The sequence below is a fragment of the Bemisia tabaci genome, chromosome 10, assembly GCF_918797505.1.
Source record: "Bemisia tabaci chromosome 10, PGI_BMITA_v3".
Taxonomy (NCBI): domain Eukaryota; kingdom Metazoa; phylum Arthropoda; class Insecta; order Hemiptera; family Aleyrodidae; genus Bemisia; species Bemisia tabaci.
In genome coordinates, this window is record NC_092802.1 from 4,788,344 (window position 1) to 4,815,828 (window position 27,485).

At 38.4% G+C, this 27,485-nt stretch overlaps 3 protein-coding genes across 5 annotated transcripts; all 3 read left to right on the forward strand.

Annotated features, from left to right (window-relative positions):
* The first annotated feature begins 3,635 nt into the window (after positions 1–3,635).
* On the forward strand, positions 3,636–14,269 carry LOC109041395 (uncharacterized). 3 transcript variants are annotated; one of them, XR_011900620.1, is made up of 5 exons: positions 3,636–7,839; positions 8,476–8,736; positions 10,461–11,867; positions 12,328–12,588; positions 13,572–14,269. XR_011900620.1 is itself a non-coding variant. In XM_019040451.2 (3 exons), exons 1-3 carry the CDS (start codon positions 11,811–11,813, stop codon positions 13,821–13,823), a joined length of 570 nt encoding a protein of 189 aa, XP_018895996.2. In that variant the 5' UTR covers positions 11,709–11,810; the 3' UTR covers positions 13,824–14,269. The 3 variants fall into 3 exon arrangements, 1 of the variants encoding a protein (XP_018895996.2); XR_011900621.1 differs by having other exon boundaries at positions 10,461–11,754; XM_019040451.2 differs by lacking the exons at positions 3,636–7,839; positions 8,476–8,736 and having other exon boundaries at positions 11,709–11,867.
* Positions 14,270–14,379: 110 nt separating this feature from the next.
* On the forward strand, positions 14,380–17,001 carry LOC109029802 (uncharacterized). Its single transcript, XM_072304928.1, has 3 exons — positions 14,380–14,501; positions 15,474–15,755; positions 16,686–17,001. The coding sequence occupies exons 1-3, from the start codon at positions 14,445–14,447 to the stop codon at positions 16,920–16,922; spliced, it is 576 nt and encodes a 191-aa protein (XP_072161029.1). The 5' UTR covers positions 14,380–14,444; the 3' UTR covers positions 16,923–17,001.
* Positions 17,002–17,457: 456 nt separating this feature from the next.
* LOC109029807 (uncharacterized) lies at positions 17,458–23,676 on the forward strand. Its single transcript, XM_072304927.1, has 3 exons — positions 17,458–17,624; positions 21,309–21,608; positions 23,295–23,676. Exons 1-3 carry the CDS (start codon positions 17,568–17,570, stop codon positions 23,565–23,567), a joined length of 630 nt encoding a protein of 209 aa, XP_072161028.1. The 5' UTR covers positions 17,458–17,567; the 3' UTR covers positions 23,568–23,676.
* Positions 23,677–27,485: the final 3,809 nt, after the last annotated feature.

Genomic DNA, 27,485 nt, shown 5'->3' on the forward strand with positions numbered 1-27,485 from the left:
GTTATATTGTCGCTAGGACCAAAATAAATATTACCGCAAAAGTGATAATGTAATTGCGACCAGAAAAGTAGGTATAACTGGAATCCACAATTGAATCAGTGAGAACGAAAACACACCAACTCGGTAACTCTAAAATCCTCAATTTTCACGAAGTACAGTCAATTTTCATGAAGGTCATTGAAGTTAGCGAATCTGTTCCAACTTGGACTATTCAAGTGTCCTTAAGTACTTGTCTTTCGGCACCAAAAATGTTCGTCTTGGACTTCCTTCTTCACCTACTGTGCAGTTTTGTGTGTGTCCTCATTTTTTCGAGTTGGTGTGTTTTCGTTCTCTCTGATTCAATTACAGATGAGCAACAGTAGCGTGGCGTGCTTGGCAATATATCGCTTGCTCTGCCATTTAAACCTATAAAACAAGCAGTAAGCTCCAACGCATTCGCGTCGGAAAGCGGCTCTTGCGACGGTAGTTGTTAAACGTTTACGGTTTCCTTGGTAACCTTTGTTTGCTATCAGCTGATATCGAGTAATATGCCTAGGAAGCTCCAACCACTGCATTCTTCCAAAAAACCGCGAAAACTTTAAAATTCAAAATTTCAAATTTTGAACGTAAAGTACATTTTTTCCATCACGAGATTAAAGCACAGACAAGTTTTGAATTATTGACTGTATCACCATGATTCCAAAAATACACTACACAACATAGCATTGGCTAACAATAAAACAATATGCAATAAAATAAAGTCATGACAAGGTACATAGTCGAAAATGGCGCCGATTCCCATCAACCAACGCGCGGTCTCTCCAATGTAACATGGTCCATTGATACTCCCCAGCTGGGACCGTCCGGAATAGCAGCTCTAGTGCAAGCACCAGAGCCGCTAAAAGGATATTTAAATAGGGTGTTCTTCCATAGCTTTAAATGAGAGGCTCGGAAGACAAGGCGCATAAGTGCAATTTTTGCTATTATTATTTAAAATATGTGTTTGAAGTTTCGTAACCCTGGTAAATATTGGCAGTAGAATCTGTGTTCCAAAATACCATAGACCTACGACCGGCTGTAAGATTTCCAATAGCTTCTAAAGCCGGCTACACAATTTCTTATAGCCTTTGTATTGTCTGTTGTACCTACTTTTCTGGTCGCAATGGGTCAGTTGCGCTGGTCACAGAATTGTGTTCTACACACTAGGGTGTTAGGCACTCCTATTGAACTTACATTATTCAAATGATGGCACCTCATGGGCGTGCATTACATCCTTATCAGTTAGTCCCAGTTTTCATTGAGTCGGTTCTCGATTATCTGGCTGATAAAAAGATGAGAAAACTTACACGTTTGAACTAAGGAGCAATCCCAAAAATTAACTGTATACGGCAGTATGTGACAGGATGTGTGTTAACTGCATTAGACTGTATGTGACATTTAAACAATGTACACTTTACGAACTTTTCGTATGATCGCGACAAGATACAAAATACTTTTCCAAAATATTAGAATAAAAACGTCTAGGAAAACAGAGTGTACCAAAAAATCACGACTGCGAGCACGGTCAGAAATTCATGTCCGCTATTTTTTGTTGAACTTAACTACAACACGATGTGAAATATTTTTTTGGAGATATATCCCTCGCTGTATTCCCATATTGTGTTTGCTTGCGTTTGTCTTATTTGTAATGTTGCGTCAAACTAGAGCAGAGCATTGCGAGTTCACGACTCACAGCATCGCGTCTTACATTTTTCATATGCAATGTGGACATCCATCTTGCGCGAATAATTGTATCGCGTTTACATTTTAGATGTCTCTCATTTTTTAATTTCGAGATACATTAAGGTTAAGTTTGCCCGAGCTATGCTATGGTATGTCCAAATCAATAGTCATTTGATAAGGAAGAAATATGTTTAAAGGTCTCTTAAGAGGTCTATAAAGGACGCGTATGTCTAAAAATCGAACCGACCATCGCTTCTAAGGGAGTTACACATAGCGAATGAAGGAGGGGGATGATGCAGCGCCTGTATGTCAAGAAGAAGGTGAAAATTTCACAGAAAATTGTTTACGCTTCAGGAGGTAGTTCTTGGACCTCTGTTCACCACTATCATGCATTAAAGCACCTTTCTTTACTCCTAACTCTCTCTTCTTCCGTTCATTTATTAAGAAACTTTTCTCACATATTCTCGGTCGTAATTTTTTTTCTCCTTCTTATTTTGCTATCTGTAAGAGGGGCGCGTTTTCGGCGCGCAAAGGGGCGTATCTGCCAATGGCAGATTGGCCTTATGGTCAGTCCGAGCCTATCCCTAATCAAGTATCTCGTTTTTGGTGTTTAAAAATCTCCGCTCCTAATTCATTTTTTAGAGTAAGACAGATCTAAATTATTTCCTGAAGTATCTTCTTGCAGAAGTTTTTAAGAATTACCGTCGATAAGTTCTCCATTTCAAAAATAAAGTATGATAGGAAGTCTGCAAAATCGCAAATCCAGGTACGTGGTTTAGAATTTCACCATCAATATGTTAAAAAAATCAGCGATCATTAACAAATGTAGGGACTCGATTTTAAGGATTCATCGGTGTATCACTTTTCACTATACTACTGAACAGATGAAACCATTCGTATGTAACTGGTAATATTAGTTGTGGGTTTTCATTTTAGGCCTGGAGGTTAAGTTTTACTATTTAATTGAATACTATCGGGTAATCTTTTATAATTTTTTATTTTTTTGCGCAAAAATGTGCACTTATAATCTTTCCTACATCACTATTGTTTCCACCTCCTCCTTCGGGTAGATGCGGCACTTCCTTCATATGTTTTTTGAACGAAGGATCGGATAATTTACGGCGAAGTTGGGCCTCAATTTCTTCACTTTTCTCAATGGTGCTTTTGAATAAAGCTTGTAAGTGGTCCGTTTGACCGGTCATCCTCAAATTGGGTGGAGAGAGCTTTTCACCCTGCGATTTTACTATATTATTGAATTGGACTACCTGCTCCGTAGATGCTTCAATGGTCTTAATGGCCTGTAACAAAGTTTCGATTTTAAATACAAAAATGAAAGCTCGCAAATAAAAAATAAAAACAAATAAAATGAATATATTTTAATTATGGATAAAGATAATATTTCAATAATATGGATATCTTAATTATTTTTATTTTAAAGAAACGGACAAGTCGGTAACACACTCAAATACGTGAATTTTGCTGAGGATTTCTAGATTAAAGCTTTATTGTTGTTATATAAGTAATATTGAAGGAACACCTGTGGTTAAAATTAATTGCAATAAAATGGAATACGTTGAAATTTTTTATTGCATTGTAAATTTCCCATCCTTCCATCACATGGAGCTTAGTTTATCGATTGCTCAAAATTTGCCCATAATTGCCAAATTATGTAAATTTCACTTCATTACATCCTGCGAACATTAAAAATATCTAGGAGTTTGAGTATCCCAGGATGGAAAGATGGTCCATACAGAGTGTGCAAACATTTCAAAATCATGAGTTGAAAAACGCTGACTCCGCGAGATTAAATATTAGAGCCTAACACAAAGCGGAGCGGCGATGCACTATGGCGCCTACAAACCCAACAGGGATACTTCACGCATTGCGCGGCGACGCACTGGCGCCTACAAACCTAACGTAGTGGGGCCGATAAGCGTAACAATCGTGCACTTCTGGAAGAAAGCATGAAAATTTCAGGGATTCATCTCTACCCTATAGACATTCGATTCAGACATAGACCCCAAAAATCTGAGCCCCCTGGGGGGGGCAGGGGGGCCCCCAAATTTTGAATTTTGAATAACTACGGAACGGCTAATGTTAGCGTAATTTTTTTACAACAGAACGATGGGAAATTTTATTAGGAACAAAACTGATTCTTATGAATTTTTCCGTGGGATCGATATTTTAGGCGTGAAACGGGAAAAACCATCGGGGGACGGGGAGCCGGCCGTTCTGAGGCAGATCCGCGCGCTGCGCTGCCTGCCCGTGACGCGCGCGGCGGCGCGGTACGGTGTTACCGACGAGACAACCGCTTGTCTTTGTTTAATCTCAACGATGCGCAGTTTTAAAAATATTATGAATATATCTTACTACCTATGAAGCCTTATAAAAGGCTTAACTTTTGCAGGTAATATATGTACATACATATGTATACAAGCGAGCGGACGGCAACGGAAGGAGAAGGGGTTAGGTGCTGGAGTTCTGGATTGTTTTGTTGTATGGATTTGTCAAGTTCAAGTATTAAAGCATCCAAGATAACTGTATCAGTCATCAGTTGAACGGAATAAAATCTGACGTACAGTTGTCTCGGGAAGGGGGGGGGGGGGGCTAAAAGTCACACATCTTATTTGTATACCACGATGACCTGAAAAATGATTTTAAAGTGTTTGTACCAGGATGGTATCTAAATATGCTTACCAACCCTAAAGTTCCCGGGAGACGGCTTCTAGCCAGACTTTCAAGATAGGGTACCTAATTTTGTAAAAAAATGAGTAAAAAACAAGCATGCTTATTCTCTTCTCATGAAGGAACATTTTGGTACATCATTGCTACGTATAGGCATTTTTTTAAGAGGACCAAAACCACATTCAAAACTTGCTCCAAGAAACGCCAAAAGAATCTTGAGAAAGCTTGATATGGATAAAAGACCCCCCCAAAAACCTTTGTCAGACTGCTTCTTGTATAAGGAATATTATTAAGTAATAATTAGCCGCCAATATCCGCTAATCTGCAAAAACGGTCCGTTTGAGTGATATGAAGTCGCGCCTACTGGGAAAATATCCTGCTCTTATGTCATCAATAAAATCTCGCATCACACGATTTCCCTCAATCTCGGTAATTTTGCAACTGATTACCGATTACTGATTTTGACTGATTTGTTGATATTTTGACAAGAAATTAACCCTCTGATAATCTCTGAAGCTAATTTGATCAGTGTTATACTGTGCGATAAAGTTTAATGTGTGCGTTTTGTGCATTACATATTTCGTAAGTCCCGTTTCTTGAAAATTGTCTCCGACATACCTAGAACTCTTCCACGAGCTCTATACAAATAAAAAATTGGTACGAGATTTGCGGGTTAAAAAAGAAGAAATGCAATGAATTTCTTCCTGAGCTACTGGTCCTTCTCAGAGGTTCTTTAAAGGATCAGAACCTGCATATGATAAATAAATTTCCTCCTATATTAATATTTTTTTCAATACAAATGTTACCAACTCCACTCCAAACTCCATAGAACAAAATGAAAGATAATATACATGAATTTTTTTTACTGCTCATTCCATTTTTTATGTCTTGTGGTTAGTATACCAATAATAATCTTCAAGTGTGACTCGATAAAAAGAAGCGATAGTATTCAGATATCTTCTTTTTTATTATTCATTTGATATATCGTTCTATTTTGTGAAATATGTATATTTGTTGAATATCTGAAAGAGTGGGAAGTTCATGAAAATGAATACGTCTGTTGACTGGCTGGAGTAAAAAAGAGGAGAAAAGAACACTGTCGGAATGTTCCGTGTGTATCAGTACCTATGCAATTGCGAGAAACCAATTAACATGAACGAAAAACGATATTAGAGGAAAATGAAGGAAATCTGGGCACCTTAGTGGCAAGGGACTGTGAAGCCCCCCCCCCCCCCTCCTCACTCCTCAAGTAATGTCTTTGCGTCAAGTATTGCAGAATTCTTGCTTATGTAAGCAGCTCATGGTCCCATTCGCCGAAAGTAACATGAAAAATAAGCTAGAAATAAGTTATCAAGGATCCCATTTCCAGTAGTCATGAAAAAGTGGGTCAAAATCTATTAAAATCTTTATCTACTTAAATCTTATTTCGCTCTAATATCTTAAAAAATGTAATCCTTTACAAAAATTACGTAAGGAAAGGGTAATTTACTCTGTACTGAGGTCGGAAAAGCTCTGTATTCATGGAAAACAAGACACGTGATGCGCGATGACCGACCCCTCCTATTGACTCGGCGCTCTCACATTGGAGTCTTTCGCCTTTTGCTTGCTTTTATTTATTACTAATATAAAGTAAGGCTTATATTACTACGGAAAAGTATTTAGGCAGTACGGTAAATTTATAATATTTTTAAAACTGCGCATCGTTGAGATTAAACAAAGACAAGCGGTTGTTTCGTCGGTAACACCGTACCGCGCCGCCGCGCGCGTCCCGGGCAGGCAGCGCAGCGCGCGGATCTGCCTCAGAACGGCCGGCTCCCCGTCCCCCGATGGTTTTTCCCGTTTTCACGCCTAAAATATCGATCCCACGGAAAAATTCATAAGAACCAGTTTTGTTCCTAATAAAATTTCCCATCGTTCTGTTGTAAAAAAATTACGCTAACATTAGCCGTTCCGTAGTTATTCAAAATTCAAAATTTGGGGGCCCCCCTGCCCCCCCAGGGGGCTCAGATTTTTGGGGTCTATGTCTAAATCGAATGTCTATAGGGTAGAGATGAATCCCTGAAATTTTCATGCTTTCTTCCAGAAGTGCACGATTGTTATGATATTTTCCACTTATCGGCCCCACTAACGGGGATACTTCACGCATTTGCGCTCCAACATATTAAGAATGACAGGCATCCTTCAAAAGTACGGAGCTTTCCTCGCAAAATAAATCAAGATACTACGGCATAAAACGAGAGCGGTAGTCCAAAAACTAACTAAGTTCTAGTATCCGTATTTAGTAACGTTTAGCATAAACTTTATCGTCTGGCTGTTGCTTAATCGCCATCGGCTATAAAAGGCTATCAGAAATTGTACAGCCGGCTATACGTCTATAGTATTTTGGAACACACATTCTACTGCCAATTTTTACCAGGGAATGGAATACAATAATCAAGGACACGGATTGTCTGTTGCACTCTAAAGGTGCGTTGACTTATTTGGCATGGACTCGAAAGGTTCATAAAAATGAATTTGAAATTCATATGAAGATAACATTGATAAAAGTATACTATGGCAGCCCTAGAACACAGAATAAAAATAGACAGGAAAAGGCGGGGACGAGGCTGAAAAAACACACAATAATTACAACTCATGGGACGTTTCGATCGGTATCCTGGTCATCATTATCAACCGTCGAAAAGAATTAAAAATATCAACAAAAAAAAATCTAAAAAAGAACTTGTAATGTGTTTTTTCAGCCTCATCTTCGCCTTTTCTTGTCTATTTTTATTTTATAAAGATAATTTGTACATCGTTTTAATATGGACGGTGGAACCTCTTAACCACGTACCTCGTTTGTGGTGTTCAAAAATCTTTGCTCCTGATTCATTTCATTAATAATTTCAAGTAAAATTAGTCGTAATGCATAATTTGTGAAAAATTCGCTTGCAAATTCCAATGTTTAAGCATCAGAAAGTCGGTTTGAACTTATTTCCACCATAAAGAGCCATGTAATTTCGAAACTCCAAACACGCATCTCTCTAAATAGCAATAACCGCACTTATGCGACTTGTCCTCCTAGCCCCTGATTCGAAGCTATGGTAAAGAATCGATAATTAAGGTATTCTTTGCGAACAGCCTGTCTATCGATCCTTTCCCATAGGTTTTGATGACAGATCAATCGTTATATCGCCAATTACGCTGCGCCATTGTAGCTCATAGTGGGTTCCTTATGGGGGTTTCTTATAGGCGCATTTTATCAATGTGATAATCAGTGGTCACCCTATTCCGAACTGTAAGTAGCTGATATAAAAGTGACTTGCACTCACGAGTTACCGGTGGATATTGAGGAGTATAATTTGAATTCAGTAAAAGTGGTGGCACAGGTCAAGTCAACATTTAAAAATCAGCAAGATGATTTTTGCAGCGATACAATCTGCAGCGTCTGCTCTTGCCAGTGTTGCAACATGGGTGAGTAAAATACACTGACACGTGATATTAGCAATTATAATCACATAGTTAATCGCTCTGAAAAATGTGGCAAATTGATTCTGCAAAATTTGTGCAGTAAATCAGTGACGTGGGCGTGCTTCACGATATATCGATTGATCTGCCAGTTAAACCGATGAAAAAGATCGATAAACAGGGTGTTTGCAACGAAAACCTTTCCCATCGGTCCTTTACCACAGCTTCAAGGAGAGATATCATTAATCGATCATTCACGCCTCGCCACTGGATTTTAAACATCGATATTGAAACTTCCGTTGTAGATTTCTTATACTTCATTTTTTACATGGAGAACCACTCAACGACAATTCCTAAAAATGTCCTTAAATTTTCTACTCCGTATGAATCAAATTCGCAGAAAATTTCAAGGAACAATGTTGATTTGTTCCACTTTAAGAAAATAGAAAAGATTTTAGATTTTTATCAGTCAGTCGCCCTCGAAGCTATGCATGATTTAAACAGGCGCGTTTCATGCTTAAATTGTTCATTTAGTTTGAATGATCATATCCGTTACATTCAAATGGTTAGCGTCTTTGAGGAGAAAAAAAAACCCTTTCAGAGCACTTTCCCTCTAGATAAGCTGAATTATTTTGTTCACAGGCAGTGCCGGGCGAAAGCAGTTCAACAGCTGTGACAGAAAGCTTACATCGTCTGTTGAACGAGTTGAAACTTTTAGAGAAGGATCGGCAGAAAGAACTAAATAAGGCCCTCGGAAACCAAGAATTCATGAGACACAAACCTATGACTGAATTTTTATCCATTCTATCGTTTGTGGACTGTCTTTTTATGGAATATCTCTGTTACTATGATGCAGTGAATACATTGATCCTTTCCGATGAGGGATCGGAGGCTTCAAGGAAGGTAATATTTTTGCCCAAAGTGAAACTTTATTGCTCGAAGGAAAATTTCATTTCGACCAAAAAGATTATATTGATTATTATTTTGACCTTCATACATACAAGTCACTTCTACAGCGCGTCCGAGCGCTCTGCGACACCTAATCACCATTCTTGTCTATCGACCTAGAGATCATCTGGTAATGGCATCTTGTGATTTCATCTTAAATGCCACCCATCCACAATTTTGCTGGGCGTCCTCTACGTCTCCTCCCAAGAGGAACCCAATCTAGTACCTTCTTAGGCCTTATCTCCACGAGCTGTTTCACGAGATTTGTCCCAGGGAAAAATCCCACTCACGAAGTTGGGAAAAATATTGAGTTAATCAATATTTTTCCCAGGACCAAGTATGGTACTTGTACCCCTAGGATCCACTGAGAGAAGAAGAAGAAGTGAAAACGAATCGTGCGATATTTTATTCATTACTACATTGTTAATGTTTGTTTAGTTAAAAAATGTGTCTAATTGTCAATTGAGTGCAATCATTATTTTAATCCCGGTTAAATACTCGACTTTAACTAATTTATCTTCCCGCGCAAACTAGTCGCAGGACTGTATGAGCCCCGTCCCGTGGAGACGGTAACTGGGAAAAATCCCAGAAGTTTCATTCCTGCGATCCGAACTTGGGACAAATCCCATGAAAACGTCCCGTGGATACAAGGCCTTAGGCAATCTGTCATACGCCATTCGTTGACCATGACCATACTAGACAAGCTGTTTGATCATAATTTCATGCACGATGTTCTGCTCGGCATTCATGATCTCACGCACTCTTTCGTTCCTTGCGTGATCTGATCGCCTCTCGAGACTCCAGCTGATCTTCGCCAGAAATCCATGTCAGTTAGCCTTAAGAATCATTTGGGTACGATCTTTCATGGGCCATACTTCACTGCCGAAGGTCCGAATGCTTTTGATTGTGGTGTTATAAATCAATCTCTTTTCTATCAGAGATACTTTGATCTCAAATAATCTTATTTAACATAGCAAAAGCTTTCCGTCACTGCAGGTTTCGATCTCTTATGGCTTAGTCCATCTCTCCATCTTGGGATACTCAAACTCCTAGATATTTATATAATGTTCGCAGGATGTAATGAAGTGAAATTTACATAATTTGCCAATTATGGGCCAATTTCGAGCAATCGATAAACTGAGCTCCATGTGATGGAAGGATGGGAAATTTGCAATGCATTGAAAAATTTCAACGTATTCTATTTTATTGCAATATATTTTAACCATAAGTGTTCCTTCAATATTGGTAGATAGGCAACATACACAGCATTCCGACGCAGTATCAATAAGTTTACCGTGTAATTTCAATTTATCGTATTGTGTGCAACTTGGATTGTTAGCACCGAAAAGTCTTACTACATTGGTCTTTGGCAAAGTATCAAGCCTGGCAGTTAACTATTTATTCTAAAAAATACTTATCATTTCTATTTTGGGACATACGCTAAAATTTACTAAACTTTAACTCGCACAACAATAAAACTTTAATCTAGAAATCCTCAGCAAAATTCACGTATTTGAGTGTGTTACCGACTTGTCCGTTTCTTTAAAATAACAATAATTAAGATATCCTTATTATTGAAATACTATTTTTATCCATAATTAAAATATATTCATTTTATTTGTTTTTATTTTTTATTTGCGGCTTTCATTTTTGTATTTAAAATCAAAACTTTGTTGCAGGCCATTAAGACCATTGACGCATCTACGGAGCAGGTAGTCCAATTCAATAATATAGTAAAATCACAGGGTGAAAAGCTCTCTCCACCCAATTTGAGGATGAGCGGTCAAACGGACCACTTACAAGCTTTATTCAAAAGCACCATTGAGAAAAATGAAGAAATTGAGGCCCAACTTCGCCCTAAATTATCCGATGCTTCGTTCAAAGAACGTATGAAGGATCTGCCGCATCTACCCGAAGGAGGAGGTGGAAAAGATAGTGATGTAGGAAAGATTATAAGAGCACATTTTTGCGCAAAAAAATAAATAATTTTAACAGATTACTCGATAGTATTCAATTAAACAGTAAAACTTAACCTCCAAGCCTAGAATGAAAACCCACAACTAATTTTACCAGTTACATACGAATGGTTTCATATGTTCACTAGTATAGTGAAAAGTGATACACCGATGAATCCTTAAAATTGAGTCCCTACATTTTTTAATGATCGCTGTTTTTTTTTAACATATTGATGGTGAAATTCTAAACCACGTACCTGGATTTGCGACATTGCAGACTTCCTATCATACTTCATTTTTGAAATGGAGAACTTCTCAACGGTAGTTCTCAAAAATGTCTGCAAGAAGAAACTCCAAGAAATAATTTAGATCTGTCTTACCTACTCTAAAAAATGAATTAGGAGCAAAGATGTTTAAACACCAAAAACGAGATACGTGATTAGGGAGTTTTTACGTCAATATATAAAAAGATACATAATATTATCGATGTAAGAATTTCAAATTCATTCTTATGAATCTTCGAGTCTACGCCACATAAGTTACTGCGCCTTTAAAATGCAATGGACAATCCGCATTCTTGATTTGTGCCTTATTCTAATGCTAAACTAAAGACAGATCTTCTGTCGCACTCCAAGATTGCGTAAAATTATTTTGTGTAAACTATATTAATAAAATAAAATATAATACTCATCATACTCTAGTTTAATTTATCAAAAAACGGCACTCATGAATAGTCTGGCCGTTCTTGCAGTTGTAATTTTTTAGTGTTTTCTGTTTCTCTAAACATAATTAATTTAATATTCAGAAAAATATTTTCTATCTCGTTGTAATGAGATGTGCTCTCAACAAATATAGTTGTTAATCTTTCATGAAGTTGATTTTTGTATTGCTCCACAGTCCGAATATGTTTATTTTCCGATTCTTTTATCAGTCAGGTAATCTAAATTCTCCTCAATGAAGACTGAACTTTTTGATAAGGAAGTAACGGACGCCCACAAGTTACCGTCAATTGAATAATGTAAGTCCAATACCTTCCTGTGTGGTCAAATAAATATTTGCGTATACCTAATCAGAATGATACTAGGAGTGATACTTTTTGTTGCGTCTGTTCTTGCCAAAGTTGCCGCAAGAGTGAGTACAAAGTATTAATAATAAGTTTCTAATAATAACTAATGAACTACTGGATGTTGTACAAAAAGCACCGCAATGTATGATTACTCATCAAAATTTCACGCAAAGTACCTTACATCATGCGTTAAAGAATACCCACATTCAATTTACCAGTGAAATTTGAATTTTGAAGGGCACGTTTGAATTATTCCTTATAACTTCTCACAGGAGGACCGAAATCGAAGCATATTTCAAATTTGCCACTGAAAACATAACCCAACAGCACGTAATTAGAGTCTTTTCACATAATGGAACAGTCTATTCACGCACATTAAAAGAACTGCCAATTTTAATTGAACATACAGTTATTAGTTGAGAGATCGAATCAATGAAGCTTGAAGCAAATTTCTCATTTGATTTTGGGAACAACTAATTCCTGTGGTATTCATTCTCCCTATAAGATCATATTTTTCTTCTATAGGCAGTACCAGTGGCGGTCAGTCAAAAATCAGCGCCAAAAATTGTTGATCGGTTGCTAAACGACCTCAAAGTAATAGAAAAAGACCGGCAAGAAGCACTTAAAAAGGCCATTGGGAACCCAACATTCAAGGCAGACTCTCGTATGGTGGAACTGCTATCCATTCTATCTTTAACGGACTCTCTTTTCGTGGAGTATCGTCATTACTACGAAGCGATGAACACTTTGATCCATTCCGATGCGAAATCGAAGGCTGCGCACGAGGTGAGACCAAAAGGAGATCCAATCATCCAATGTCATATCCAATAGAAAATTTTGGTGTTTGAATGAAAACTTTGATAAAATGGGAACGTTGCATGGAGATGTTCCAACACTGGAAAAAAACACATAGGATCTACTCTTAAAAACATCGACAAGAAAACTTACTCTTGATTCAATCAGAATCCAGCTTAAATCAAGAACTAAGCCTCTTAATTTAAGCGGATTTCGTTTTGATTCAAGCAAAAATCCGATTGAATCAAGAGTATTTTTTCTTGTCAATGTTTTCAAGAGTCTGGACTCCAGATCCAATGTGTTCTTTTTTCCAGTGAACATTGTATTTCTCCTTTAAATCAAACACAAAATGTCCGGAAAATGTAAAGATTCATTGGTAGGGCTGGACCTCCGACAATTTTACATTTTCGGTATTTTTTTACACTTTACAACTTTGGGGCCGTCTACAACTTATGTAACGCACTTTTTTGGTATTTTTCACCCCCTCCCCCCGCCCCCTCGTAACGCTTTGGTGACATTGGTCCCTATCCTTTAAACACGCAAAAACAACATAGCGTAACGTCTCTCCGACCTCTCTTTTCCGTAGAACGTTGAGCAATAAATTCAGGCAAAACTCCTTTGTTGTATTCATCTGTAAGGTGTATCCATCAAAATACGACTTTCTTACATCTGGAACTTGCTACGCAATTATGTACGCGTATTATGGTGCCAAACAGTATCGCAGCCATTTAGAAATCATCTTACGGAGTGCCCGAGAAATATTTCTACTCACATGAGGTCTCGGATTGTGAGTTAGAAGGATAAAATCCGCAAAACTTAAGTTCGTGCTGTATAGCAGAAAACTCCAGTCGAAACACTGTACAAAACGCACTCCTTAGCAAAGATGTATTCAAAACATACGATTGTCTCTATTTTTCTCCATTGTTTACTTTTAGTTTCCCACTTTTGCTTTTAAGATCACAACTTTGTTTCAGGCCATGGAGACCATCAAGAGGTCTATAAAGCGGTCAGTCAAACTCAATGAAATTATTAAAATGAAGGGTGAAAAGCTCAACCCACCCAATATAAACATGGATGGCCTAACGGAATTCTTACAATCTCTATTTGAAAATACTCTCGAGAAAACTGATGAAATTGAGGCAGAACTTCGTGCTGAATTCTACAGTTCTCCGTTTACAAAGAATATGAAGAAAATGCCGCAGATTCCCGAAATACCTGAATTTTGATAGGAACTATAGTTAAGATTAAGAAAAGAAAGGGACATTAAAATAAGGAGAAAGGGAGAAAAACATACATAAGGTAAAAATAAATTAATTTTTCGACAAAAAGTTTGAAAATTAGTACTTAGGCCCAAAATAAAGACTGAATTGTGTAATATGGATAATTGTTTCTGTTTTGTAACATAAAAGTCGTGTATCCTAAATATAAATATCTACCCCAAAATTTACCTTCCAATTTGTAATGATTGCTTCTTCTCATAGGTAAATTTTTTGTGCATATAAATCTTTTTTTACTCGTCCTCATATGTGGATAAATTGATATCGGCTTATTATGGCCCATAATTTGGAACGCTCAACGTGCAACATTTCAACTTCACGTTCAAATTGTCACTGAAAAACACTTGTTTCGCAAAAGCACTTGTAAATTAAAAATAATAGATACAATAATTCAATTGGCACGGAATTTTTATTTGCTTCTGTACATTTCCCAAAAAATTGCTTTTTGACTGATAGTGTCAATGACGAAAATATGAAGAGATCATAAACATTGATATGGGTCATTTGAAAAGAAAGAGGTAGTGCTCACCAAGGGGCATTGTTATTGTTGGTACGTGAGTTCTTTGCAACATGGATTTTTCATTGCTGCTCTCCGTTGCGTCAGTTTTTGCTTTTGCAGAGGGGAAGGTATGTTGCTCATCGCTCATACATGTTATGTACGCGTATTTACGTGTTTTTAAAAATCCGGCAAAAGAATCTTATGCAGAGGTCAGCAAGAACTTAAATCGGGGCTTTTGCTTTGTATGTTTTGACTAGAATTTATTTACGATATTTAATCTTGTTTAAACATATCCAAACTCTTACTTATTTTAAAAATCATCCTCTTATTCCGTATTCCTTATCATCATCATCTTATTATTTTTAGGAACGCATCATCCAGATTATTATTTATAGAGGGGCTTGGAGGAAAATTCAGTTTTTGCTATTTCAAAAAATACGTAGAGTGTCAAAACTACATGAAGCCTCGTGGCGGGAAGAAAGTTTAAACTTTGATCCGTAAAAATTTAATTTTAGAAATCAATTCACAGAATATAATTTCAGACTAGTTTCGGTTTACACAATTAACAACTCAATTATTTCAAAAACTGCACTTATGGGACTTGTCCTCTGAGACCCTTACTTACCGTATCGTCTTTGAGTGAGTATTCCTGGGTATTGAATGGAATTTTAGGGCTTGTCCACACGAGCGTAATTCGTGGAACTTTTGAACAAATTCAGTAGCGTACCATGGTTTGCGATGTATCGATTGATCCTTCATTTCAATCCACGGAGAAGGATTGATAGACAGGGTGCTCGCGATGAACACCTTAATAATTGATTCTTTACCATAGCTTTAAATGGGTGAAAATATCTACATTTAGTGATAGTATCGATTTGACCATTCACGCCTCGCCGCTGGGCAAATTAATTCTACGAACTGGGGTTTTGCGCAATAAGTTATAGGGAAGTTACAGTACGTATCCGGAACAAGTTCGCCCGAAAATCCTTGAACCGCGCTTCAGTGGACAAGGCCTAAAATACAAATAATTTATGGTGAAAATAAGGTTAATTGCTTTTGATAAAAATCCATGTAAATTTTTTTGGCGGGCAATTCCGCAGGACACTCCGCATGCCATTCCAAAAAAAGTTCCGCAAGTTGATTTGAAGGTTATTGAGAACAGTTTTGGACATCTTGTAAATGGACTTAAAGGCATAGAACTTTGGAGACGGGAGATTCTAACCAACGCTCAGGAAAACCCTAAGTACAAGGAAAACGCCCCCCTGGTCGAAAGCTTTCAACTTTTGAACGAAATTGATTCCTACCTAATTAAAGCACGAAAATATTATCAATCTATCAACACACTTATTCACTCTGACGAAAATTCGTTGGATGCAAAACAGGTAAAATAAACTTTAGTTTACATGTATTATACCCTATATTACCCATGTAAGCATGGTTCAGCGATTTCGTCACTACGCTTTTTTTTTTTGTTAAATTACAACCATTCATCTGAAGCATGTTGTTGCAAACTTGTATCAGTGTTTCCGTTTTTGAAAACATGAATACCGAAATTTTGAAATTTTGAGAAAGAAAAATTGGAAATTAATGTTCTTACGAAATGTAAATACAATACAAATAAAACACAGCCTAGATTTGCGTCCCTCAAAATCCAAAATCCAATATTAATTCATGCCATAGAGGGTTAACCTATATCATTAAAACTATTTTTCATGAAAGAAGCGCCACTGCAAGAAGGATTTCATAAGCAGTCAGGAAGCACAAGTAGTTGCGGGCAGAAGTGCTGTCACTTTTAGTCAGTCCCGGCGAGGGACTTACATTATTCGGCCCGAGACAGAAAGGAACCAAACCACATCAGCCATTGTCAAACTTAACTTGGCATTTTAATTTTTTTACATTAAAATGATTGTTTGGACTTTTGTGTAAATTTCTGTGACTTTGTTACATAGTGCGGAGCAAATCCTTTAAAATTTTCAAAGGAATCAGCACAAACGTTCTCATGTAAAAAATTAAATTGCCCAGTTAAATTTGACAACAGCTGATGTTGCTTGGTTCCTTTCCGGTAAACGCGGTCCAATGACTCTTCTTGCTGCACGTCTCTTGTTGCGTTAAGTCCGCCTTCAATAACAGTGATGGCAATATGGTCGGCTTGAGAGTACAAATAGTTGCATGCAGTAATTTTTCCACACTTGCTTAGTATCGGTCAAGAAAAAAATACAAGCGTCAAAATTGCTTACACTTAAACTGATTTATGTGTAACAAGTAATTATTTCAATTAGACAATTTGATAATAACATGTCCAACTCTTGCAGACTGTCGCAACTATCAGCAAACTGAGAGAAAGATTGATCCACATCAAAGACACCGTTCAAGAGCGTGGGAAAGCCTTTAAACCTGCTACCAATGTACCTCAAGATAGTGAACTGCACTTGCTGAAAGCTGCATTTGACGCTACAGCAGCAGAATGTTTAGCGATCGAAAAGGACCTTCGAGACATGACTAAAAATTCTCCGTACAAAAAGTACCTCAAGGACATTAAACCATTATAATGTTTTGTAACTTCGAAAGAATAATTGTTTTTGTTACGTTTTGTATAAATAATTGAATAAATTAATGTGATAACGTAAACACCTTCAAATAATGACAATGAAAAATTTCAATAGTCTTAGGAGAGGTGATTATTTTCCCTTTTTCTCGTATTTTTCAGAGTAAAAATTAGCAGGCCCAAGTTTTTTTAGACATTTTGATTCTAGTAAAGTTTTACATGAAGTATACGCACGTAAAACCTGATTTAAAATATTACGAACAGAATAAAAAATAATTCCCCAGAATTGACTTTTCGGATGTTCTGACTCATTACCTATGTTTATTGCCTAAACGACACTCTTGTCAATCTTAGAGCATTTTATTCAGTTTAGGGGGTGCGTTAAAGGGTTATGAATTTATTTTAAAAAAATGAGGACGATGATACGAGATGTCTACAAAACGAAACTGAGCTTTCCATTTCTTCTGGAAGAGATGAAAGACTACGTAAGACAACAAATCTCCGATTCATATCAGATGTGGGTTCCATTTGATAAGATTGATTCGTACACAAAATAGCAGCTTCCATTGGTTTTAAGTCGAATAGTGGGTACCAAAATAATGGGAAAAAGTCATTTTTCGCAAGTTATTGTTAGTGAAGTGATTTAAATATGACATCGAGGTGCACATTTATCGTTATGATTGTTACCGCCTATGCTTCTGCTGGGGTGAGTATGGACTTTTTACTTGCCTGATAATTAAAGCATAACGAGTTGGAAAATAAGAGGAAAATAATCAGCCACTTGCAAAATGTCACGAATGGTACGCTTGAAAAATAAATGAAGAAACATTTGATAACAGAATTAGCGATTTTTTTTGTCGCAATCTCAGCATTCTGTCATTTGCAATTATTTGCTGCACATTCATTTATTGTGCAACTCCTCAGAATTGATTTTACTATCTGGGAAAGGGTCCAAGTCTAACAACTCATAAGCTGAGGGATTTGTTGTTGACATTGGTTCCTATACATATACCTCGGGGGCTTTAATACAGTTGTCAGTCACCCCTCCTCGCATGTCAAATTATTCGATTATAAGTTTCGACTCACGAAAAAGCGGGTGTACAAAAATCCACGACCTATGTGACAGCCTACGTAAGCAAAGGATACCAACACCCTTTCATTTTTGAACTTTCGCTTGTTAGATACCCCTCCTGAAAGTTCGCCGAACTAGCGTTTTTCGGCGATGGCGCGAAATGGGCGATACAGCGGACTCGTAGAGACTCCGACCGGAAATCGGACTCCTAGGATCATTTTTAAGGGGAGTGGCTACAAGGGGGGGGGGATTCATCGATGTCTTACCTCCTGATGATAAATGGAGTGAAAAGATTGAACAATGTCTGTAGGGAGAACTTTCCTATCTTTTCTCGGAAAAAATATTTAATCGGGAGAAATTAGGCAACGTTGAGATGCTCATACGGCGTCATACACAGCAATGGCCTTTGAAGCTATATTTCTGCGATGCAGCGATCCAACGCAAGTTCGAATAATCGCGCCAACACGTGCGGCCGTGCGTTAAAAGAGGTGTCGGACGGGACCATAAGCCAATCTGCCATTGCAGATGCGCCGCCTGCTTCCGCCGCTAGATAATAATAAAGAAATGAAAAATGAACAAAGAAAAAAAAAGAAAAAAGGAAAGAATAAATGAAATAAAAGCAGGAGAAAAGATAATAAGTAAAGAGAAATGCCTAAAATTAATAATACACGGAGAATGCTAAATACAGAGTGAATACTGAAGAACCCCATTTCCCATAAGATCCGTGTCTTTTTGGAGAAATAAGGGCGAAAAAAAAGCTGATGCAAACCGGCACTAAAAATACCCCACCAATTCTACGTAACTTTTTTCGTAGAATCCATAACTGAGTCAAGACATATCCTTGCCCATTTGAAATTCAATTCACTTCCCAGAATTTTCCTCTGTAAGAATAATCGAATCTTAGAACCTGAAATATGTCAAAGTTATTCTACTTAGAAGAGTTTGATTTTAAAAAATTCCGAGGCCCCTCCGAGAGAGGGGATTTGTTCCTGCATATTCCGAGCGAAATATCACAATTGCGCCCCCCTTCCGCCGGCTAAGGGTCGGCGCCCTCAAGAGGTCGTCAGACCGACCCTGTTAAAAGCATATTCGCGCTGCGGGACGGGCGGAAATACTTCACGCTACTAGCGCAAAAACGGCGGTCAGCGCACAGCCCATATAAGCGCCTACGAGACTGCGTGAATACTTCTCGCATTGCGCCAAACGCAGTGCAGTCGGTCAGTTGGCGTGAAACGCATATTAGCGCCTACAAGACTGTAGGAGTGCTGTATGTTTGCGTGTCATGCATCATGCTTAACTTTCTGCTCAAGCTATTACCACAATTAAAGGGAAAATATGTATCCTCATTGTAACTATTCAGGAGCTCGGATGATATTTAATTTTTTTTTTTTTTTTGCTTAAATTAAAAAAAAAATAGAACAAAGGAAAGTATCGCGTAGACATTTTTGATACTTTTATTTAAGATCATTCAGGGAAAGTCGCGGAAACTTTTTAAAAAAAACTGTGTGTAGCTTTTAAAGCACATTTTTTTTAAAAATGAAACCTAAAAGTTATGCATAACTTTGCAATCAGAGATAAATGTACGCTTGCTTTCGGGTGCACCCGTCGAATTTTGAATCCATTTACCTCTTAAAAAACTTGAACATGGTTGTTTTACGATTTTTTTTCGTGTTGTTTTTCTCAGTGGTTGGAGGCCGCATAGCTGCCACAGGCCCCTAGTTCACTTTTTAAATGTCTATGAGAGTTTTCTGGGCCATTCGTGCTGCGAGGGCTCTCCATCAAAAAGAGACATGCCCGTAAGTGAGGAGGGAATGAACAGTCTTCCGCGATGTAGTTATCTACCACAAACTATCAAAGTTGTCAGATAAACACCTCCTCATTGAATATTAAATATTTGCGTAAATACGTGAGTTTTCAGTACCAGAAAAATTCTCGCAATCCTATGCATTTCCTAAAAGGTTTCACCGTCGAACACCGTCACTTCGTGATGGTGTCGATATTGACCTTCTGACCTCCTGATCTACTGATCAATGTTGGAATGAATAATTACATGCATATCATCAGCTCCACATAAAACTAAGTTCCTCATGAACTCTTAACCAATTAAGCCCAATATTTGATTTTAAGTTCGACTCACGAGAAAGTGGGTGGAAAAAAAACCACGAGGTCTGAAGAAATTCTGTGAAGGCTCATGTTAACAATGTATACCAATCTCCCCAGTTTTTTAACTTTCGCTACTATAAATCATGAATATGATCTTGAATCACTTCTCGAAAAATTGCGGACAAGACACTGAAGCTGAAGGAGGGTCGAATGCTCCGAAACGAGTAGTTTTGATTCAAAAATGTCCAGTGTTAAGCTGGCTCATTTTATTCGCTTTGCTAATTAGTGAATTAATAATTGAATATGAGTATTGATTGAGGGTAATAATAGATGAAGACTCGTAATTCAATTTACGACACTGTAGAATTCGACGTATTTATGATAAAAGGAACCGGAGGTGTGTGGGAAGGATAAGATGTGTTCGTTTTAGCTGCATAAGAAATAATGTAAAAGTGGTCGTGATTACTTTTGGGAAAATGGAAAGGTGGCAATTTACATTAAATCATAAGGAACTGACTGCTAAAGTATGCTAACTCATGAGCCGTGGGAATGTGACAAGAGCGTTGTGGACAGGGCTCATGAGTTAAAGACTCAGATCCGCGGATGGTCATCTCTGTTGTCACCGCTGACGTCACTGGTGCTTTATAATTCCCATTCATTCTTAATGCCCTCACCTAACGAGTACACTCTTTTTTCAACCATCTCTGGTTCCTTTTAGCTTAGAAATATACAATTTGTCTAACGTTTCACTTACAGAAAAACCAATTCGCATATGAGCTCTTTGAATCGTGACTGATTCTACCATGGAAATAATCTGTAAAAACCTCAAGGGGTCCATTCCTCCCCACCAGAAAAATGAGGGAAAACAGCAACTGTATAGACTGATAGGGTCGAGCCAAAACGCTTAACTGAATACTAATCATGTTATTTAAGGGGCTTGGAGGGCAAGACACATAAGTGCAGTGTTTGCCATTTCGAGAAATACACGTTTGAAGTTTCGAAAATACATGTATCCTTGTAGCGGAAAGAAAGTTCAAACTGACTTTTTGATGCTTAAAAATTGGAATTTTGGAGCAAATTTTTCGCAGAATATGCAATGGGACTAGTTTTAGTTGATATCATTTAGTAATGGATGATTGAGATAGTTCTCAATCCTTTCAAAAACTGCACTTATATGCGCCTTGTCCTCCAAGCCCCTCATTTGATCGTTTCAAGGTGATTCCAGTGCCAGAAGAAAATGCGTCAAGTGATTTGCTGGAAGACGCAGTACCAGTCCATCAGCACAAAACTTTAGCTGCGTTGATAGCCGAGCTCAAAGCCTTGGAGATATGGCGGCAAAACGAACTCAACAAGGCTTTGGAGGACCCAGAATTGGTGAGAGAACCAGATGCAGTGAAGTATCTGCAATCTCTGGTGGAATACGATAAGCGATGGTTCGTCTATGCTGTCAGGATACTTGACTGTATTGAAACACTGGATCATCCTGATGGCAAAACCGCGGAAGAAATACAACAGGTAAAAATCCGTATGTTGATTTCCAAACATGTTTCTTTTACTGCTAATGTTTTCAGCCCCGGGCCACAATCACTTTTAGAATCTATATAAAATCTCTGCACCAAACTGCAGCAACTAAATTGAATGTTCATAGAGGTCACAAATCGGCACTTTCGATAATGGAAGATTCCTGGAAATTTTTCATTATTTTACTGTCAGCTCGAGGCGTTAACATTGCAACACATATTAGCGCCTACATTCCTACAAGACTGCACGTATACTTCACGCATAGCATCAAACACAGTGCGGTTACTGCGGTCAGCGTGAAACGGACAGAATGCATGAATACTTCACGCATTGCGTCAAACCCAGTGCGGTCAACGAGAAACGCATAGCGCCTACAAGACTACGTAAATACTTCACGCATTGCATCAAACACAGTGCTTTCAGCAGCGGTCGGCGTGAAACCCATAGCGCCCACAAAACTGTCGAAATACTTCACGCATTGCGCCAAAAACGGTGCGGTCTGCGGGTGGCGGAAGTTAAAATCATTAAACCACATTTATGTTTGTTCTCTCATAATTTTTTCGCTCATTTCTTATGAATGGGAGACCGTGTCCACGCAGAGATAGGTTTACGAAACTTAACGTTCGCGCAAAGTTCGGTGAATTTTTGCTAGTAGTGTTGACGGGGCTTTCCCAAAAAATGTGTCCAACACGAGTAAACGCGTCATATGTACCCCAACCCCGCTGGCACGTTCACTTGGTGGTTTTTATTGATGTTTCAAAACGAATGAGAAGAGGGCGGCGAAATACAGGTGGCTCGCTCTTGGGCGGCAAGTAGGTAAATCCCGGCGGTAAGAGACTATATGTTGAGGACCTCAACATATAGTCAAACTTTTACTCTTTCATATGCAGAATTTGATGTAACAATTTCCTACTGTCACAAGTTTTAGTGACTAAATTAATCTTATTTAGTCATGAGTTCGGATGTTTCATATCATAGAGAAAAAAAGGAGGTGTTTGCATTTCGGGCATCCTGGAACTTTTTTGATGACGTAGGTCGGCACAACGACTTTTATCATCGATTTTCTTGGAAATGGTACAATTTATGGAAAAAAGTCTTTCTCTAAAAAGTGCTTGAAATTATATCATGAGTTGATTTAAGCAAAAAAAATGGGACATTATGGTCCGTTTCTCATACTTCGACTTCCGGATTTCCCGGGCCAGGTTGTACCGACCTTCGTCACAGGGTGAACAAACCTCAAGATGCAAACACCTCCTTTTTTTTCTCTAAGGTTTCATATTGATTGATAGTTAATTTTTCGGGTGGTATATTTATAATCTCGAAGGACAAAGTGCGAAAACATATATTCCGTATACGACGTTGCAAAATTCCTATCTTACTTCATTTCTAACTTAATTCCTTCGAAAACGTTTTTGGTTTCCTCCTCTGTTAAAAAAATATTCTAAATTAATTTCCAACTATGAAGTTGGCTTGCTTCTCTTCGAAAAAATGAAGTAGTATCGGAAATTTTGAATTATAGCCAAGGTGATACTTGATTTTGCACTTTGACCATAGGTATAATATTTAAGAGGCCCTCCTGGTTGCTGGTTGGCTAACCCCTAAATTCCTTGCAGTACTCGTTTAAACGTTTTTGAGCCCAAACCTACGGACATCATTATTCGATTGTTTTTTATTTTTCAGGCAACCGATACTGTCCTTGTATTTAGACTCAATCAGGATGCAATTCAAACAGGTATTAGTGTGATTAAAGCAACAGCCGATGTAGCAAGAGACCAGGTACCCGATGAACTTCTTGAAACACATCAAATGGAGGTGGTGACCCTAGCATTTCAAGTCTCCTACATGAAATTATTTGAAGCATTTAAGGCGCTGGAAGCTCAAACATCGCAGACTAAATCCATCTACTCGAGAAATTATGTAGGCTCGCAACTCTTTCGAGTCTTGGTAGTATGAATAGTTAAGTTTTATTTTTAATAGGTTTATCAGAGAAATACGAATTGTTTATTTTTTACTTAATTCAAGGTGGAAGTACGTAAATATAAAATGTAATTTGCCGTTCAAATTCTCCTTTTTCTGACCTGAGTCGTGGCTCTTCCTGTTTTGATAAATTAGTTGTGTTTTTTCAGATTTTGTCTCCATAAAATCCTTGTAAGAGGGGATTTCCGATGACAATAGGCATAAGAAAAGAAGGAAAGATCATGAGACATATTATACTATACTATGACATTTAAAACGGATCGATTGCACTTGCCACATTCGTTAAGGCAGAGGATTATTTTTAAATCATTCTCGAACCTCATAACCCTTCAAGTACGTCCGAAAACATTTCGTATAACCAGTTATTCTATTCTTAAAGCCTGAGTGAGTGATGCCTACAGTATCGATTTTTCCTAATGGTATCGAAGCGGAAAGTGTCATAAGTCACAGCCCGAATCGAAACAAAAGAAGGCGTACTGGTCTTCCTCATTGCAATGGCTGGATACGACTATTCCTGCTCTGAAGCTGTCAGTGTTGCATAGGCAAAATAATGAAGGAGAACTAACTTTTATGACGCGCTAGGATACCTCAGATCAGTAGAGGCCTTGCGGGACACCGTTCCTTATCAATTGCTCTATCCACAGGAATCCTAATTTGTTCAACTTTATGGGATTGATACTTATCCAACTCGAGTAGTGCAGCTTGCACTTTTCAATTACGTGATAATTTTCGATAATTTTGGAATCGGTTGGAATATTGCGCTGTAATGCAAATTGCCTATATCGATGGCCGAAGTGCGAAACCACGTATCTCCATTGCAATGTTTTCGTATTTCCGCTCCTACTTCATATTTTCCAAGAGAAAAAAGTCAATTTTTTAGCTTAAAATTTATGAAGAATACTCTGCCAACAGAGAGGAAAAATAAAGGAAATTTTCAAGAATATATGTTGACTAGTTTTCCAATGAAAAAAAAAACTACGACAGAGACTCGACAACTTTGGAAACGGATATGCGTGGTTTCACATTTTAGCCATCGACAACGACGGTGAAAATACCAGACTACGTATCTCGTTTGCGGCGTTTAAAAATCTCCGCTCCCAATTTATTTTTTTGAAGGTGTACAAATCAATATAATTTTTTGAAATTTTTACACAGTTGAGCATGCATTGAGCGGAAAGAACACGGACTTTTTCAAGAATTGACGTTGAGTAGTTTACCGTTTAAAAAATAGAGTATGACAGGAAGTCAACAACGTTGCAAGCAGAGATAAGTGGTCTGAAAGTTCCACCGTCAATATGTTCCTGATGCATTAAATTCATTTTACTGATATTTGAAAATCGGTATTTATTGACCAAATCATGTAAATTGCAATTATATTAAATTTTTTAAGAGCCTTATTTTTCTGAATACTGAAACATTCTCAAAATCTTCCATAACCATCTCCGCGATAAAAACAAGGAGACTTAAAAAGAGACCCACACCCAGGATAAAAAACGGTAGCTGCAAATCATTCAAACTGTATGCCCGCGGATCCTCGTCATCCAGAGGCAGCGGTGCAGTCCTCGGCGCGTTCGCAAGTTCTATCGAAGCGAAAGCCTTGCTCGAATGTCCGTACTCGAGAAATCTAGCAGTCATTTCTTTGTACGCGTCGAACAAAAACGAATTTTTGAGGAACGTGTCGAAGGAAGGATGATCCTTCAAACATTCCGCGACTAGATGGTACTCAAACTTGTCTTGGAGCGGCCATTTACTCATGACAATGCGGCTCCCTGAACGAAAAGATCGCGGCACGGCAGCTAAAAACGCATCCGTCTCCATAATCGCGCGCACATTTTTAGCGAAACCCTCCGGCACAATAGCCGTAAAAGAAGGAAGATCAGCCTGATTTTCAGTGGAGTTTCGAGAAATCATAACTTTGAAGATCAGTCTACCTTGCTCCATGTCGAACAACGCCATGTAGAGGTTCAAATTGGAGGAAAGCTTAGCTCTCATTTTATCGGACAGACCGAGTTGAGCGAAATACACGGCTGTCTGATTCAACGTCGGGTACCTGGATGAACAGATCGGAGTCCTCCAAGTTCTTCAGCGTGTCGATCTCGGGGTACTGTACCGTGCTCGTCAGAAGCGTGGTCATGCCGCCCAGAAAAACGGTCGAGATGATAAGCGCCGAAAAAACGAAAATAAAAAACAATAATTTGCCGGTGAAGAGCTTGCCCAGGAGCAAGCGCGGTGGACTCCCGCATATGAAGTATGCGTAAATCGTGTATACCGCCGATGTGCTATCGTAGAGGAAATGTCTCTCCCCGAATACAAGCCTCGAAATGATCTACCTTGAGCTTTGAGGAAAACAAACTGCATCAACAGGAAGGCGGTGACTGTTGCGCCAGATGCAGACCCAAACTACGAACGTGAAGACTTTGAAAGGTACCAAGAATTGAGGTACAAGTTTACTGTGCGGAGTGAGTATGCACATGGCCTGTGTCTCGATTCCGATAGAGAAGTCGAGCTCTGGGTAGTCAGCTTCGTCTGCAGAGGCGCCTAGTTCTACTTGGTGTAGATCCACGCCTAATTTTTGACCGATTTCGTGTCCGGTCCGCTGGGTGGCATAGCTGTCGTAAAGTCTGTAGGTGGTGTTCATCGATTTTGCCAGTTGATCGAGGATTTTTCCCTGGACGGTCCCCGATCTTATGTTAAATTGCGAGTCGTACACAAGGTGACCGTGGAAATCATCCAGGATCATTTTCAAAGGTTTCTTGTGCATGTTGCTGACGGAGAAATCGAAATATGCCTCGTGGTCTTTCCACTGTACCAAATGATGTTCTCGGCAAAATGATCGTATCGACTGCAGCCATGCTTGCTGCAGATAATTGTTCTTTGACCGCGGAAAAACCGCCAGAAAAATTTAAAGCAAAATATCAGGGAATCGTAATCGTTTGTGAAGGTTTGGCTCCCTGAAGTTGAAGTATTCCTGATATCCCGGTGGAAATCATGGAGCATGAAAATCAAGTAATTGTTCGAGTTCCAAATTGGGTTCGTGTATAAACCGCGGGTCATGTTGTAATTCTCAGCCGTTAACTCCAAGGAACCGTTCAATTCTTGTGAGGAAATGAACATTCGCTTGTCACAAGTGTCATCCACCGTCGGTTGCGAATATTTGTCGACTATAATACAGTAACGAGGCAATTTCCTCAGAGTAGTTAATTCGGAATTTTCACAAAAACTGTCAGTAGAATTCAAGTTCGCGAGTTTTATTTCGTTGTAGACACAATCCCCTCTATTCTTCTTTTCTCTCGAAGCCGAACTTAAAATCAGACTCGGAATTTTGTCGATATTATCAAGGAAAAATATAATATTTCTCCCCTGAGTTCTTTCTATCATGTCCGGTAAGTTGCAGTAGTGAGTTGTCAAAACGGTAGGGATCGATGAGTTGTGTAAGGTTTGAATCAGAGCAGGTACCGATGGGTCGGAGTTGAAGTCGGCGATGAGGAATGATGTTTGTTCGGATAGTTGAATTGTGTTGTGACAAACTCTAATAATAAGCGAGATTTTTTGTTCGCAATCTTCTTTATTCGCGTCAAACGATCGGAGGGTTTGAATATCTGTGATAATCCAACGAGCAGGATTGTGAAACGAACAATCCATTGACATTGACCACTCATATCGGAGATAAATTAAATTTTACTCACAGAGTAGCCTTGTAATTTTAAAATTTTCGAATCCGAAGCCAGCTGTATTATGATTTCCACAGGAAGATTACTATTAACTGCAAAATGGGAACAAAGCAACAAAGTAGGGGAGAAAAGATTAAGCTGTGGGTCTTAGGAAGGTCTAAGAACTGTGAACCGGATGCGGATGTTAGTGATTTTTTCAAGTAAATTTCATAAAAACACGCGG

Bases quoted from the DNA above. Each gene is read 5' to 3' on its own strand.
- LOC109029807 (XM_072304927.1), top strand. From the start codon at position 17,568: ATGACATCGAGGTGCACATTTATCGTTATGATTGTTACCGCCTATGCT. The intron at 17,625-21,308 runs GTGAGTATGGAC...GATCGTTTCAAG, and splicing joins CCGCCTATGCTTCTGCTGGG to GTGATTCCAGTGCCAGAAGA. The intron at 21,609-23,294 runs GTAAAAATCCGT...TTTATTTTTCAG, and splicing joins CCGCGGAAGAAATACAACAG to GCAACCGATACTGTCCTTGT.
- LOC109041395 (XM_019040451.2), top strand. From the start codon at position 11,811: ATGATACTAGGAGTGATACTTTTTGTTGCGTCTGTTCTTGCCAAAGTT. The intron at 11,868-12,327 runs GTGAGTACAAAG...TTTCTTCTATAG, and splicing joins TTGCCAAAGTTGCCGCAAGA to GCAGTACCAGTGGCGGTCAG. The intron at 12,589-13,571 runs GTGAGACCAAAA...ACTTTGTTTCAG, and splicing joins AATCGAAGGCTGCGCACGAG to GCCATGGAGACCATCAAGAG.
- LOC109029802 (XM_072304928.1), top strand. From the start codon at position 14,445: ATGGATTTTTCATTGCTGCTCTCCGTTGCGTCAGTTTTTGCTTTTGCA. The intron at 14,502-15,473 runs GTATGTTGCTCA...GCAATTCCGCAG, and splicing joins TTGCTTTTGCAGAGGGGAAG to GACACTCCGCATGCCATTCC. The intron at 15,756-16,685 runs GTAAAATAAACT...CAACTCTTGCAG, and splicing joins ATTCGTTGGATGCAAAACAG to ACTGTCGCAACTATCAGCAA.